At 44.5% G+C, this 13,402-nt stretch overlaps 1 protein-coding gene across 2 annotated transcripts in view; it reads right to left on the reverse strand.

Moving 5' to 3' along the window:
* Nucleotides 1-343: 343 nt before the first annotated feature.
* Adarb1 (adenosine deaminase RNA specific B1) overlaps nucleotides 344-13,402 on the reverse strand; it is a 129,853-nt gene continuing 116,794 nt past the window's right edge. For both annotated transcript variants that reach the window (XM_038343519.2, XM_038343520.1), the window contains exons 10-11: nucleotides 3,537-3,715; nucleotides 344-2,657 (exon numbers count right to left, since the gene is read on the reverse strand). In XM_038343519.2, the coding sequence (XP_038199447.1) occupies nucleotides 2,478-2,657; nucleotides 3,537-3,715 (359 nt within the window). In that variant the 3' untranslated portion in view covers nucleotides 344-2,477. The remainder of the gene's footprint in view (nucleotides 2,658-3,536; nucleotides 3,716-13,402) is intronic.

Genomic DNA, 13,402 nt, shown 5'->3' on the forward strand with positions numbered 1-13,402 from the left:
GAAGTATCCAAAAAAAATTGCATCATGTTCTTGGTGTGTCAAGCTTTCTGCTGAGTGTGTGATGTCTTGGTTCTGGACATGGACTACCATCATGATGTCACCCACGGTGACCTTCAGGAAAGGGATCAAAGAGCTAAGTATCTTAAATTAGCACTTCTGTTTCCTTTCTCTCTGTCACAGGCGGGCTGTTTGAGCTGCCTTAACCTAGGAGCAGGAGCAGGCGATGCATGCTCCATGCTGCCTCCTTCTCACCACAGGGTGCCCTCCAGGCTGCCTTCCTCCCTCCTTCCTGGGTCTAGGTCAGGTCTATGCTGCAGGACAGGCCCCTGTGGTTTCAGGTTTCAGGTGTTCTGTGTGCTGTAACATCTGCTTCCTGGTTGGGCACCCTTGTTACGTGACATGGAAAGCCAGATGTAATGCAAGGTTTTTAGTGTATATGGGATATACTTTTGCTGCACTTTAAAACCGAAATGTACTTAAAAACAAACAGAAAAACCCAATTAAGTCCCTCTCCCCACCTCTACTAGAAAAAATACAATTTAAAACAAGAGTAAGAGCACACCAACATGGTGTTTTTCTTTCTGGAAAGTGCAGGAGCCTGTGGGGAAGGTGCTGATACTCTGACAATATGAGACCCTTTCCCTAAGGAACCCCAGTGCATTTTACCCAAACAAGGCCCTGCCATGGCACATAGGGCTCTGTGATCCTGACTGGAAGAGCTCATCCTCATCAGGAGGGCAGGTGGTGAGCTGGAGATGTCTGTGATAACACATGTCACTAGAGAGTTCTGGTAGGACATTCATGCCATGAGGATCAAGTCCCATAGGATGAGAACCATGTGAGATACCCACAAGGACACAGACAGGGCTCCTGACATGGGGACACAAGTAGGTCCCGTGTAAGCAACAACACACATTCTCTTGAGGTCTGCTGGGAAACTGGTGGAACCAACAGTGGCTATGCTTTTGTTCTGGTTTTTCGCAGTGTGTCAAGGACACAAACACCTGGGTGAACAGCGCAGAGCCATACAGCTGTCAGTGTTCTGGATGCAGCTGCAGTGGATGTGTGCTGTGGGATGAGTCTGCATTTTCTCTGCTCATGCCCTGAGGCTCTTCAGAGCAACCTGCTGGACCAGGCTGGCACATTGAGCTGACAGCCACAGCCCCTCCTCTCTCTACTCCTCCCTAATCCTGAGTGGAAGCAACAAGGCACCTGGGGCAAGTCTGAGCACAGGAGGTCCAGGCGGTCCATTCCAGGGCCCTGGGGGCCACCCTGTGCCTAAAGGGTGCTGAGAAGCATTTTGGGGCATAGCCACAAGATGCCAATAGCACCCAGGCCTGCCTGTCGTGACACCAATGTCTGGTCTGCAGCATTCTGGCCTCACACTGTTTCACCAGCTTCAACCTGAATGTTTTATAAACACGTGTCTGATAAAGCTAGAAGGAATAACAATACTATGCCCTACCTGGCATGCTCCAAGAATGGTACATGCTTAAAAAACTCTTTCCATCCTGTGAAGCTTTCTGAGTAGTCAGTGGTTCCAACCCACCAGATCCCAAGGAAGGAGCAGAAGGCAGGCTGTGTGCTCTGTGTGCATAGCAGCCCTACTGAGTGCTTCTAGGTCCCAAAACCTACATGGTTTAAACTCCCAGATGATGACCAGCCAATACAGGCTATGGACATATTTGATCATCAGTTATTTAGAAGCAAATCGAGTTCTCCATGATTTGAGCCTAACCAGGGGCATGGTAGTTTCTAGAGGCAGCCAATCCTAGGTCATGACTCTGCAGGACACAGGATCCCTGCTGCAGGGCCAGTATGTGCCAGGGTCACACCATATCATGCTGGGTCACCCCAAGAGAGCTGTTAAAACCTACTGTGAGGACCTAACTGTGAAGGACCTACGGAGAGGAGCGGCCACGCATAGATGTGTGCATGGTGGTTCTCTCCCTACCTCTATATTCTCGTGCTCTTCCACATAGAAACACTTTTTGTTGCGATTAAAATAATGTGGCATAAAAGTGACCTGACATAATTACTTCTTATTTTATAAATCTCATTCCTAGCTCTGAATAAATTATTTATTCAAGAATCTCACACAAAGTAATTTCTATTTTCCTATACTTAGGAAGCCCTACTCAGTAGAACTCAATGTCTAATGTAAACTGAGATATAAAGCGGTCACTGGGTAGCTCAGGAGGGGAAATGTGTGGTAAGGGGTGGTGATGGGCCCCTATGCCCCCCCATGCACCTCCACTGTGCACCTGATCCCCATTCACATGTGAGGTGCCCGGCACCCGACATCCCCATGCTGCCCTGTGGGGTGAGAGCTGCTGGGGACGGTGCTTGATGTCCAGTGGTTCCCCCAGACTCCCCATGCCCTCCCTAAAGTGCACACCTGTCCCGGTTCGGATGCAAGGCTCTGGGGGACGACTCGGCACTGCAGCCTCGCACTCTGTGCTTGACACCCGCCTGGCTCAGGGAGTGAGAGAGAACTGGTCCTGCTCTGTGGGCTTCTCCACCCAGGCGCCCAGCCCCGCCTTGATGAAGGCAGTGAACAGACGTGCCTTGGCAGCCTGGTACTCCTTCGCTGCCAGCTTGGACTCGTGGTATGTAGTGGGCTTAGTGATCTTGGTGCGCAGCAGGTGGGGGGGAACCTGTAGAAGGATACATGCACATGTAAAGCAACCACTGGAACAGCAACAGAAGAGAGAGAAACCCAGGGTAATGTCAAAAAATGATGCTCAGGACTGTGTTGGCTCGTGAAAAAGCAAACAGAAGAAGGTGCTCTCCTAGAACAGAAGAGTACCCTCAAGAGGCCAGCCTAACGCTCAGTTCCATCTCTAAGCAGTGGCTTGCAGGTCAGACAGATGGCTGCAGAACCTGTGCTTCTGGAAAATCCCAGGGCACAAGTTCCACCTGTCTCCTGTAACTATTAAAAAGAACATTTAGGTGATGCAGGCCTTGCCACATGGCAGAGACAGGAGGTGTCCTGCAGAGCCCTTGGGTTACCATGACAGCATTTGTCTTTCCCCATGAGGATGGGAGAGCCTGTCTGAGCCCTACACCACTGCTCTAAGCTGGCCTCATTGTAAGAAAACACCACATCCCTGACTTAAACAAGAACAAATGTTATCCTGACTTATTAGCTTAAGTTTTACTTGGGGAAAAGGGCTCTGAAGCTAAATTAAGTTTCTGACCCTTGATGAAGGGAAAAGAAGCCAGCATGGCAGTGCTCAGTGCTTTCCCTTCCTTTCCGTGATTCCCAGCACAGTGGCGCCAGCAGTCTCCTCCCTCAGTGCCAGGACAGCAGCTGTAGAAGTAAGGGAGGAATCTGCCTCTGAGGCAGCTCTCAGGCTTGTGGAACCAGGGCCATACTTTTAAGCTAACAACAATCTGAAGAAATAGTTTTCAAATGATCTTGTTAGGAAGTTGCAATGACGACATGATGATGAGAAGCAGGAGGAGGAATGGAAGGAATGGAGACGGACACGCTGGGGGAGGTAGGCCGACACCCAGTGAGGGCGCCTCAGTACCTTGCCGTGTACACGCATCCAGCGACAGTACAACGCGTGCTTACACAGGCGGGATGGGCGGCCTAACTCGTCCTTCCCTGTTGTGGCATTGATGATCTCTATGGCAGAGTCGCCCACTGTCCAGTTGACACTGAAGTTGGGTGCCTTCCCCGGCTGTCGTGCCTCTGCATTGCTGATGCCTGGAAGAGAGCAGACACAGAAGTGACATGAAGCCCTTGTTTCCTACCAGGAAGGAGGAGGTGGCCAGCACACAGTTAAAGCTCAGGATGTATATCATACCAGGACAAAGCACGTGACTGCCACGAGGAGAAGGCTAAGCCTCCCAGTGTGCAGCTGTTTCTTGGTGGCCCAAGAAAGAAAGGGCTAAGAAGTCAGAACTGATACATAACTATATACTCGTCTGTGAAGGACAGGACTACAGTCTGACAGATTCCTGAATCCACAGGATTTCCTACCAAGTTTTAGTTCTCCCTGGGGACCAAGAGAGCTAGAAACCTAGCAAAGGACAGCTGGGCAAGCTGCCTCAAGTTCTACAGAGTGGCGTCAGTGGGACTGCTCAAAGACAGCCTATAGTCTTGCCATTGAAATGCCATGCACCAGGCCACTCAGTCCCACAGCACGCACTCCAGGTGTGTGTGGAGACCTAGTACTTAGCAAGTAAGCACAGGGGCATTCTCGTACTTAAGTTATGTCACTGTAACCAACCAAGGCTTGCTTTGAAGAGTGAAAGGTTTTAGAAAGATATCTGGCCGGGTGGTGGTGGCACATGCTTTTATTCCCAGCACTTGGGAGACAGAGGCAGAAGGCTCTCTGTGAGTACATGGCTAGCATGGTCTACAGAGTGAGTTCCAGGACAGCCAGGGCTACATGGAGAAAAACTACCTTGGAAAAAAAATGAAAAGAAAAGAAAAAAGAAAGAAAGGAAAGAGAGGTATCTGGCTAAGGAAACTGAACACACACATTTAAGTTTTATGCTGTGCCTTAAGATATAGGACATGTGGATGCTATGGCCCTCTTACAGCCAGAGTTCCTAGGAGAGAACAGCACAGGGACAGAAATTCTGCAGAGAGGATCCCTGAGCAGGAAGACTCACCACAGCATGCTTGTTATTCAAGACTAAAGGCTTCTGAGAGGAATGAAGGGAAAGGTACCTGGCAAGTACATACAAGACAGGGACAAAGCCCTGGACAAAACTTCTAAAAAGGAATCAGTGTCTGAGAAAAAAAAGTATCTATGATGGACTTTAATCACAGAATTCAGAGTGCAGAAAAAAATACCAGTGAACCACTGGGCATGATGAGAGAAGCTACTCAGAATAAAACACACACACACACGGGTGGGGGAGGAGATAGATAACATGAAAGAACCAAATCTATGTCTAACTAGAATTCCTGAAAGAGATGGGACACACACACACAAAAATATGTGAAGAAACAAGAATAAAATCTTTCCACATTCTACGGAACCAACAAACTACAGAACTAAGACATTCAGCAACCCCCAACCATAAGGAGTATGAAGAAACGACATCAAAGCATATCACAGTAAACTGCTCAACATCAGCAGAGAGTAAGAAATCTTAAGCACAGTCAGGGACGACAGAGGAGCCAAGATGGGCTGGGCGATGCAGATAAGAAGACAGGGCAATGGCCTTTGAGTTCTAAAGAAGCATAAAGCCCCTACCATCCCAGAAAGACACACGAGCTCAGCAAAATCTATTTTTAAAGATGAAAGCAAAATGCACTTTCAGACATACTGACGCTGAATAGTTAATTCATCTTCAGGAGACTCTTAAAAGGAAGGTAAGAAAGTCCTTCAGTCAAAGGGGAAGATGATAGCCAAGTAGGAATCCAGACCCACACAAAGGAAAACAGGGAGGGGGAAGAGGGGAGGGGGAGACTCCTTTATCATTTAAATACCTTCAAAAGATAATAGAATTTTGAAGTGAAAGTAATAATGTGGAATTTTTAGCACACAAAAAATTAAAATGTGATAATACCACAAAGGCTGGGGGAAGAGAAATGGGAGCTTCTACTATAAGAGTCAGGGGGATGTGAAGTGGGGTAGTATCACTTGAAGGCAGACTGTGGTACATTAAGGATATATATTATAAACCCTTTAAAATTTTTAAATCTAGAAAAAAATAACAGCTAAAAATGTAAAAGGGAGCTAAAATATAATCAAACACAATTAATACCATGGTGAGAAAAAAAATAGAAAGGGGCAACAAAGAAGATTTGGATCAAATAGAAAATAAGGAGCAAAACTGACAAAGTTAATAATTATCATAATAAAAATAAACGGTTTAAACACCCCAGTGAAAAAAAAAGAGATTATCATGTTTAGAATAAAAAGATATTTAAAAGATATATATATATGCTATCACTAATCAGAGGAAGGCTGAGGTCACAAAGCAGATTGCAGAACAAAGGACATTTCCAGAGATAAAAGTCATCTTACAATGATAAAGGAGATTAACTGATAAAGAGAAGTCAAAAATCCTAAACTTCTATGTATTTATTACAGAGCTGAAAAAATACATGAAGTACACACTTAAATTAGGAGAAAGAGACAATCTATAATCTAGTCCCTCTCAGGGACTAGCACCCTCTCAGGGACTGGCAGGTCGAGTAGATCAGCTAGGACAAGAAAGATGACAGTCACTCAGCTTGGTCGAGCTGACCTTTATAGATCATTCTACCTAAAAACAACCAATACGTACTTTTTTCTGGTTCTCACAGATAGATTTTAAAAATATATTTATGCAGGGTGGTGGTGCTGCACACCTTTAATCCCAGCACTCAGGAAGCAGAGGCAATCTGATCTCTGAGCTTGAGGCCAGCCAGGTCTACAGAGCAAAGTTCCAGGATAGCCAAGGGCTACACACAGAAACCCTGTCTGGAAACAAAACAAAACAAAACAGTATGTATATATTTATTTTATTTACACATGTACAGAACAGAACAGACAGGTGGCGGCCAGAGGATAGCCTGTGGCAAATGGATCCTTTCCTTCTACCATGTGTACTCAGGGGATCCAACACATGTTATTGAGCTGGACAGGAATTGTCTATAACCACTGAGCAATCTCACCAGCCCAATACAGAAGATTACTGCAATGGAAAAGAAGTCTTAATAAATTTAAAAGGACCTAGATTATAAAATGAAAGTTCATTTGAAACTGTAACAGACATTTTTACACACCCCTCTAGTATTCTGAAAGTAAACAGCACACTTGCAAATAACCTATAGACAAGGAGTTCTGAAATAAGTGAAAACACAACATAATGATATTTATAAATGCTTTACGATCTGTAAAAGACAATGATTTCTGATAGCATCTTGAAGAACTAGAGAAAGAGCAAGCAACACACTGTGTGCACAAAAAGATGAAAATAATGAAGAAACAGAAGTAATTAAAATACAAACCAGAAAATATTAGGAGAAAAATCAATGAAAGCAGAGATTATTTTTTTTGAGATGATCTAAAGAATTGCTACTAGAGCCGGGCGGTGGTGGCGCACGCCTTTAATCCCAGCACTCGGGAGGCAGAGGCAGGTGGATCTCTGTGAGTTCGAGACCAGCCTGGTCTACAAGAGCTAGTTCCAGGACAGGCTCCAAAGCCACAGAGAAACCCTGTCTCAAAAAACCAAAAAAAAAAAAAAAAAAAAAAAAAGAATTGCTACTAGTCAGCTAGTTAGGCTGACTGGAAAAAGACATCACAAAACACTGTCTCGGTTTCTACTGCTGTGACGGAACACCATGACCACAGCAGTTTGGGGAGGCAAGAGTTTATCTGGCTTACACTTCCACATCACTGTTGGGAAGGAAGTCAGGGCAGGAACTCAAGTAGAGCAGGAACTGATGCAGAGGCCATGGAAGAGTGCTGCTTACTGACTTACTCCCCTGGCTTACTCAGCCTGCTTTCTTATAGAACCCAGGACCACCTGCCCAGGGATAGCTCACCCACAATGGGCTGACCCTTACCCATTAATCACTAATTCAGAAAATGCCCTACAGGCTTGCCTACAGCGTATTTTATGGAGGTATTTTCTTAAATGAGGCTTCCTACTCCCTGAGGACTCTAACTTGTGTCAAGTTGACATAAAACTAGTAGTCAGTACAATCACCGACATGATAGGACACAATGCCACTAGAGATGCCACAGAGATTCAAGTGGTAAGAATAGCAGGGAAACATTTACACTCACATTTCACAATCAGATAAAATGCACAAATTTCTTAAAGACACAAACCACCAAGCTTACTCAAAGACAATGAGTGAAAAATAGACAATTTGTAATATCCTGTGACTGGAGAAATGGCTCAGTTCAGTGTGGTTGGGACTACTGGCTACTCTTCAAAAATACCTATGGCAGCTCATAACTGTCTGTAACTTCAGTCCAGGGGATCCAACACCCTCATACAGACATACATGCAGGCAAAACATCAATGCACATAAAATAATTTGTAATTTCCTTATAAAGAAACCTCCATAAAAAGGCTTTACTATGAATTCAACCAAACATTTAAGGAAACATTAATATGAACCCTAAACAAATGTGAAAGGAATTTGGAGAGAACTGTATCTCAACTCATTTTATGACTGAGAAAGATATTGAAAGAAAACTATGGCTGGGTGTTGGTGGCGCACACCTTTAATCCCAGCACTAGGGAGGCAGAGGCAGATGGATCTCTGTGAGGTTGATGCCAGCCTGGTCTACTGAGCAAGTTCTACGACAGTCAGAGCTGTTACAGAGAAATCCTGTCTCAAAATAAAGAAAAGAAGAGAACTACTGCAGTCTTGCAGCTCAATGTGGTAATGTACCCCAATGTTGTAATGTAATCCCAGCACTCAGGAGGCTGAGGCAGGAGGATCAAGATTTCTTGGTCAGGCTGAGCTTAACACAGTAAGACATAGTAAGAAAGTAAGGGTGTAAGAAAAGCAAAGGAGAGTTGACCTTACCGCTGTCTAGAACTTTTCAAAACATGGAGTTTGGTCACATACATGGCTACCCACAAAAAGGCAAATGTTAGACATCACAAGAATGGGCGCTGCTCAGAAGGAAAGTACCACAGATGTTACCAGGTACAACTGGTTCAGTGTTACCAGCAGCTGTCAGCACTGCTGCATGTAAACAAGGTGCGAGCAGGGTTCTTGCAGAGAAGTATGTGTGTTGAGCCCGCCCAGCATTTTAACAACTAAGACAGCCCCTGACACCTGTGAAGGAACATGCTCAAGGCTGCAGCAGTGACAGACAACTCAGGATCTTGGACTACTTCCTGAGTCCTATCACTTCCTCCGAGAACAATGCCCTTCTCAGTTTCTCACGGGGATCCTTGCTTCTGATTCACCTTAGGATCCGCAACTGCTTCCTCCTGGCTTTGCTGCTGAGCTAGCCAACTGCTGAATGGAAAATACCAAGACAGTTCCTTTTCTGAAGGGAGGAGGAACAAATGTCCACTTAGCTGCGATTTGTGGGACTCTGTGACCATAATGAAACTGGATGTTTCTATACAAATGGCTATTTGGATTGTGTCATCTTCCTTTTCAACCGCATTACTTTTGTGTGACAGAACCAGAATGAAGGCCCATTGCTGAGTGAATTCTAGGCATTAGCTCTGCAACATTCTACATTGACACTAAATAGCCAATTAACTAAAGTAAAACTCTAAAAGTGCAAACACCCTCTTATATTTTAAGCTAAGTAAATTGCCATCTTTAACAAAAGCAGAGCAAATAAGGCAAAAAGAAAATAGCTAGCCCAAGGTTCCAATCTAACTACATGCTTTATCTGAGCAGAAGGCTCGAAATGGTCACACGAGTACATTTCAAGTCTCCAGGGCTGACACATCATGAGGACGGACACCCATGAGCAACTTACCTCTCCTCTCTGGGGCTGCAAAGTGAGAACTAGGGTAATGAGTTGATCATAGGCCACCGTGCAGAAACCAATAAACACAGGAATGACTTGGCTGGTAATGAGAGTCCCCAGTTGTTGTAAATTAAGTGTGCTAAATAAGAACTTTTAACACAAAACTGCAGAGAAACTGTTAATTGGCCTAATAACGGACTCAACAAAAGAATCAGGAGAGCTGGCACTGAGTTTTTCTTATTATCAAATCAAAGGCAAATTCTAATAGGTCCCTCACATGATAGGGTAATAAGAAATGAATTTTACATATAATTATCAATACAGATACTTATGATTTCTATCAGTTCATGTTTTAGAAATTATTATTAGTCCTTATTAGTAGATTAAGGGAAATGCACTTGTGTTTGGTTTGAAAGGAAATGGCTCCCAAAGGGAGTGGCACTATTAGGAAATGTGGCTTTGTTGAAGTGGGTGTAATCTTGTTGGAGAAAGTGTGTCAGGTGGAGGTGGGCTTTGAGGCCTCCTATATGTCTCAAACCACTTCCTGCTGCCTATAAGTCAATATGTAGGACACTTGGCTCTTTCTACCTGTATACCAACATGTGGTACCATGATGATAATGGACTAAACCTCCAAAACTGTAATCACTCAATTAAGTATTTTCCCTTTATAAGAGTTGCCATGGTCATGGTGTCTTTTCACAGCAATGGGAGCCCTAACTTTAAGGCAGCCCTAGTCTTTATTCTGCAAATAAGAAATTGAACACCCAATCCCTTCCCTCTGGGGGAACTGAAGCAAAGGACTTTACATGGAAGACAAGTGCTCTATAACTGAGCTACTTCTTTAGCCCAAGGCATGAGTTTTAAGAGTGATGCTACGTAGATGTGCCTGCCCATGATGGCCCAGAGAGCCATTGGAGGGAGGAGCCTCTGAAGCTGTGTCCACTGACAACCAATTACTTAAGCTGGAAGTCGTGTAGCTGTGGACTGCTACTCTTACTTTACAGAAAGTGACTTGGTTGCTGCTTGTGAACGCCCTAGGATGAGCAGCCACTGCTCTCCTGCAAGGAGGAGTACAGCTCCCCAAGGCTTGGCAGTACTACTGTCTCCCCAGAGCTCCCTCACACACAGGCTACACTCCTAGAACTCATCTGCCCATGACCCCTTGTTTGTTCATTCTTGTGACTTATTGCTCTTAAAACTAGCATTAAGGGAGCCCAGTCCACCCCATACCATCACAGCAGTCTGTCTGTCACCCAGGCCCTAGAGCACTCATGTAGGCACAATTATTGCCACTGGACTTCCCTTTTGTATCTCATGAGCCTCGGATAATGGTCTTGGTTAGTAGAAGATCAACTAACCTATTGGACGAGAGCTGACACCCAGCTGCCCTGAAATATGCAATGCTGGATATGCAGCTAACCAGGAAGAGCCGCCGAGAAGGCTAGAGAGGCTTCTGCCTCCATCACTGTGGAGTGAGGCCAGGGAGATGGCTCAGGAGGTAAAGTGCTTGTCCCACAAACAGGATAAGGACCTGAGTTCAGATTCTTAGCACTCATATAAAAAGGTAAGTGTGGCTGCACATGCCTGCAATACAAACCATCACTCGTAGTATGTGCGGCTTCATGTCAAAGCTAATACACCAGCAAATTCTCAATGATATACTTTCATGGAGAAATAAAAATTCTTATTTCAAATGTGGCAGCATTAAAAATGAGCAAAACAAAACAAAAAGAAGAAAAAGAAGCAGTAGCTTGGTGCCAGACTTTTTACCTTGATTTGTGCATTTTTAGGTCACCTTGTCTTGGTGAGTTTAATCATCTTGTGTTGTGTGTGTGTTGATTTCTGTTCCTCCCTAAAGACATGACAATTCACACGGTACAATGGCCTTCATTCTCACAGAGAAAACTGGAGGAGGCAAGGTCTCCAAACACAACACCAATTATAACAAAGAAAGGTACTTTACACCACATCTGCTCAGCTCGGAAAGGGGCTGACAGAAATCAGCTGATGTCCCAAATCTCCCTTTGTTTAAGTCACTTGTTAGATGTGAGATAACATCGTAGAGAATTGAGAAGGCTCTGCTATGATAGGTATTTCAAGAGTGTGACCTCACAAATTAAAGATGATATCAAGTTCTCTGCTTTTGTTTCCGGTGCCACCCACTATGGTATCTGTTTCCATCTTTAACTCTTCAGGTATCTGACTTTGCTATGAACCGTGGGAACAGGAGTATTTACCTGCCCTCTATCAGTCCCTGGATCACCTGACTTCAGGCATCCCAATCTGAAGGTGTCCTTACAAAGCAGCAGCAGCAGCAGCAGCACACTGCTATTTCAAAAGTAAAACATCTCCAAAAGCTTGCACCTTGCAAGAACTCTGGTGCTGTCCAGTGGCTCAGCCGTGAGTCACGCTCCACTTCCCGAGACTGGACAGTACCCCTGTACTTCTCATCCAGAAGGACCAGAAAAGGTACCTGGTCCATCCCAATCGCTGGACGAAAAAAGAAACCAAGGCACACAGGTTATCAACAAGGCAGAGTCGATAGAGGGTTGTGACCTAGACTCTCTTTGCCATCTGCAGTCAGCCTTGCTCAGCTGAACTGCAGGTGTGGTCTTTGAGAAGGTAGGTAGACCAAAACCAGGGATGGCAAAAATGAAGGTTTCTGAGAGGCCTTGGGGAGTATCGGTGAATACAGAGAGGAGAAGGTGAACAACATTTTCCTTTACATACTTTGTACTCTCAAAAAAATATGGAATACATTAGTAACTTTATATTCTATCTAATAGCTATTTGCCACATATATATGTATATATGTGTATATATACGTATATACATTCACCTGAATTTCCTATACATAAAACACATCTGATTTTTATGAATGAGGTCCATCCATCTACTCAGCTCTCTTGGGGCATCTGTGTGGCCTGTCTCTCACATTCACATTCCATGAATGAATGTAAGACGGTGACAACGAGAGCTGAGCACTCACCATGCTTTGGATCTGGCTGGACTGTGTTTTCTTATACTTGTACAGAAGCTTGTACTTAGTGTGCTGAGGCCAAGGGGGTGAGGTCATTGGGCATACACCCTCATGAGGAACTAATGTTCTCACAGGAAGGACCTGGCCAGTTCCTGGAGAGCAAGGTTTATAAACAGGGATCCTGGTCCTTACTTTGCTTTCTTGTCATGGGTTTGTTTCTTTGTTCTCTGTCCCTCTCTCAAATTTGTGGGGAGGGGTGAGGGAGGGGAGGAAAGGTTGCACCCTGATTGTGTTGTGTGCCTGTGGAGGCCAGAAGAAGCATTGGGCCTACTGGAGCTGAAGTTATAGGACATAGTGAGCCACCATGTGGGTGCTGGGAACTGACCTGGGTGCTCTTAACTGCTGAGCCATCTCTCCAGCCCCACCATGGGCTCTACACACATTACTCTCCCTCTCTCTCTCTGGTGATGTCTTCCTTTGCCACACAAGCTAGACACTAAACAAATGAGGCCCCCTGATCTTGGACTTTCAGTCTCTGAAACTGAGCTAAACGAGCATTTCTATAAACTAGCTATGCTCTAACACTTGCTACAGCAACAGCTAAGAAGGTAATCTTCCTCCAAATGTATCACTGAAAATTTCCTGACTCATGAGAAATTCATGCAATAACAATACTCAAAACAATATTCCAAGTTCAACTTAACCATCAGGTTTTATGAGTTAAAAAATTAAGGAAAAATAGCTAGGGAGCTGCAATATTTGATTTCAGATAACTTTCATCTTTTCCATTCCCTAATTACTTCATATGCTCTAACAGACATGCTATCAAATAAAAGTCCACACTGCTTTCTTGCAGTTAAAGACATGCTAGTAGCCAGGCATTGAGGCAGAGAACACATGCACCCCAAAAGAAGCATTTTTTTTTAGTTTAGGATATGGTTTTAGTTTTGAGCTTATAGAAGTAAGTAAAATGTTATTTTTTAAAAGAGTAAAAATACCTTAACTGTGTC

This window comes from Arvicola amphibius, chromosome 9 (assembly GCF_903992535.2).
Source record: "Arvicola amphibius chromosome 9, mArvAmp1.2, whole genome shotgun sequence".
Classification (NCBI taxonomy): Eukaryota; Metazoa; Chordata; class Mammalia; order Rodentia; family Cricetidae; genus Arvicola; species Arvicola amphibius.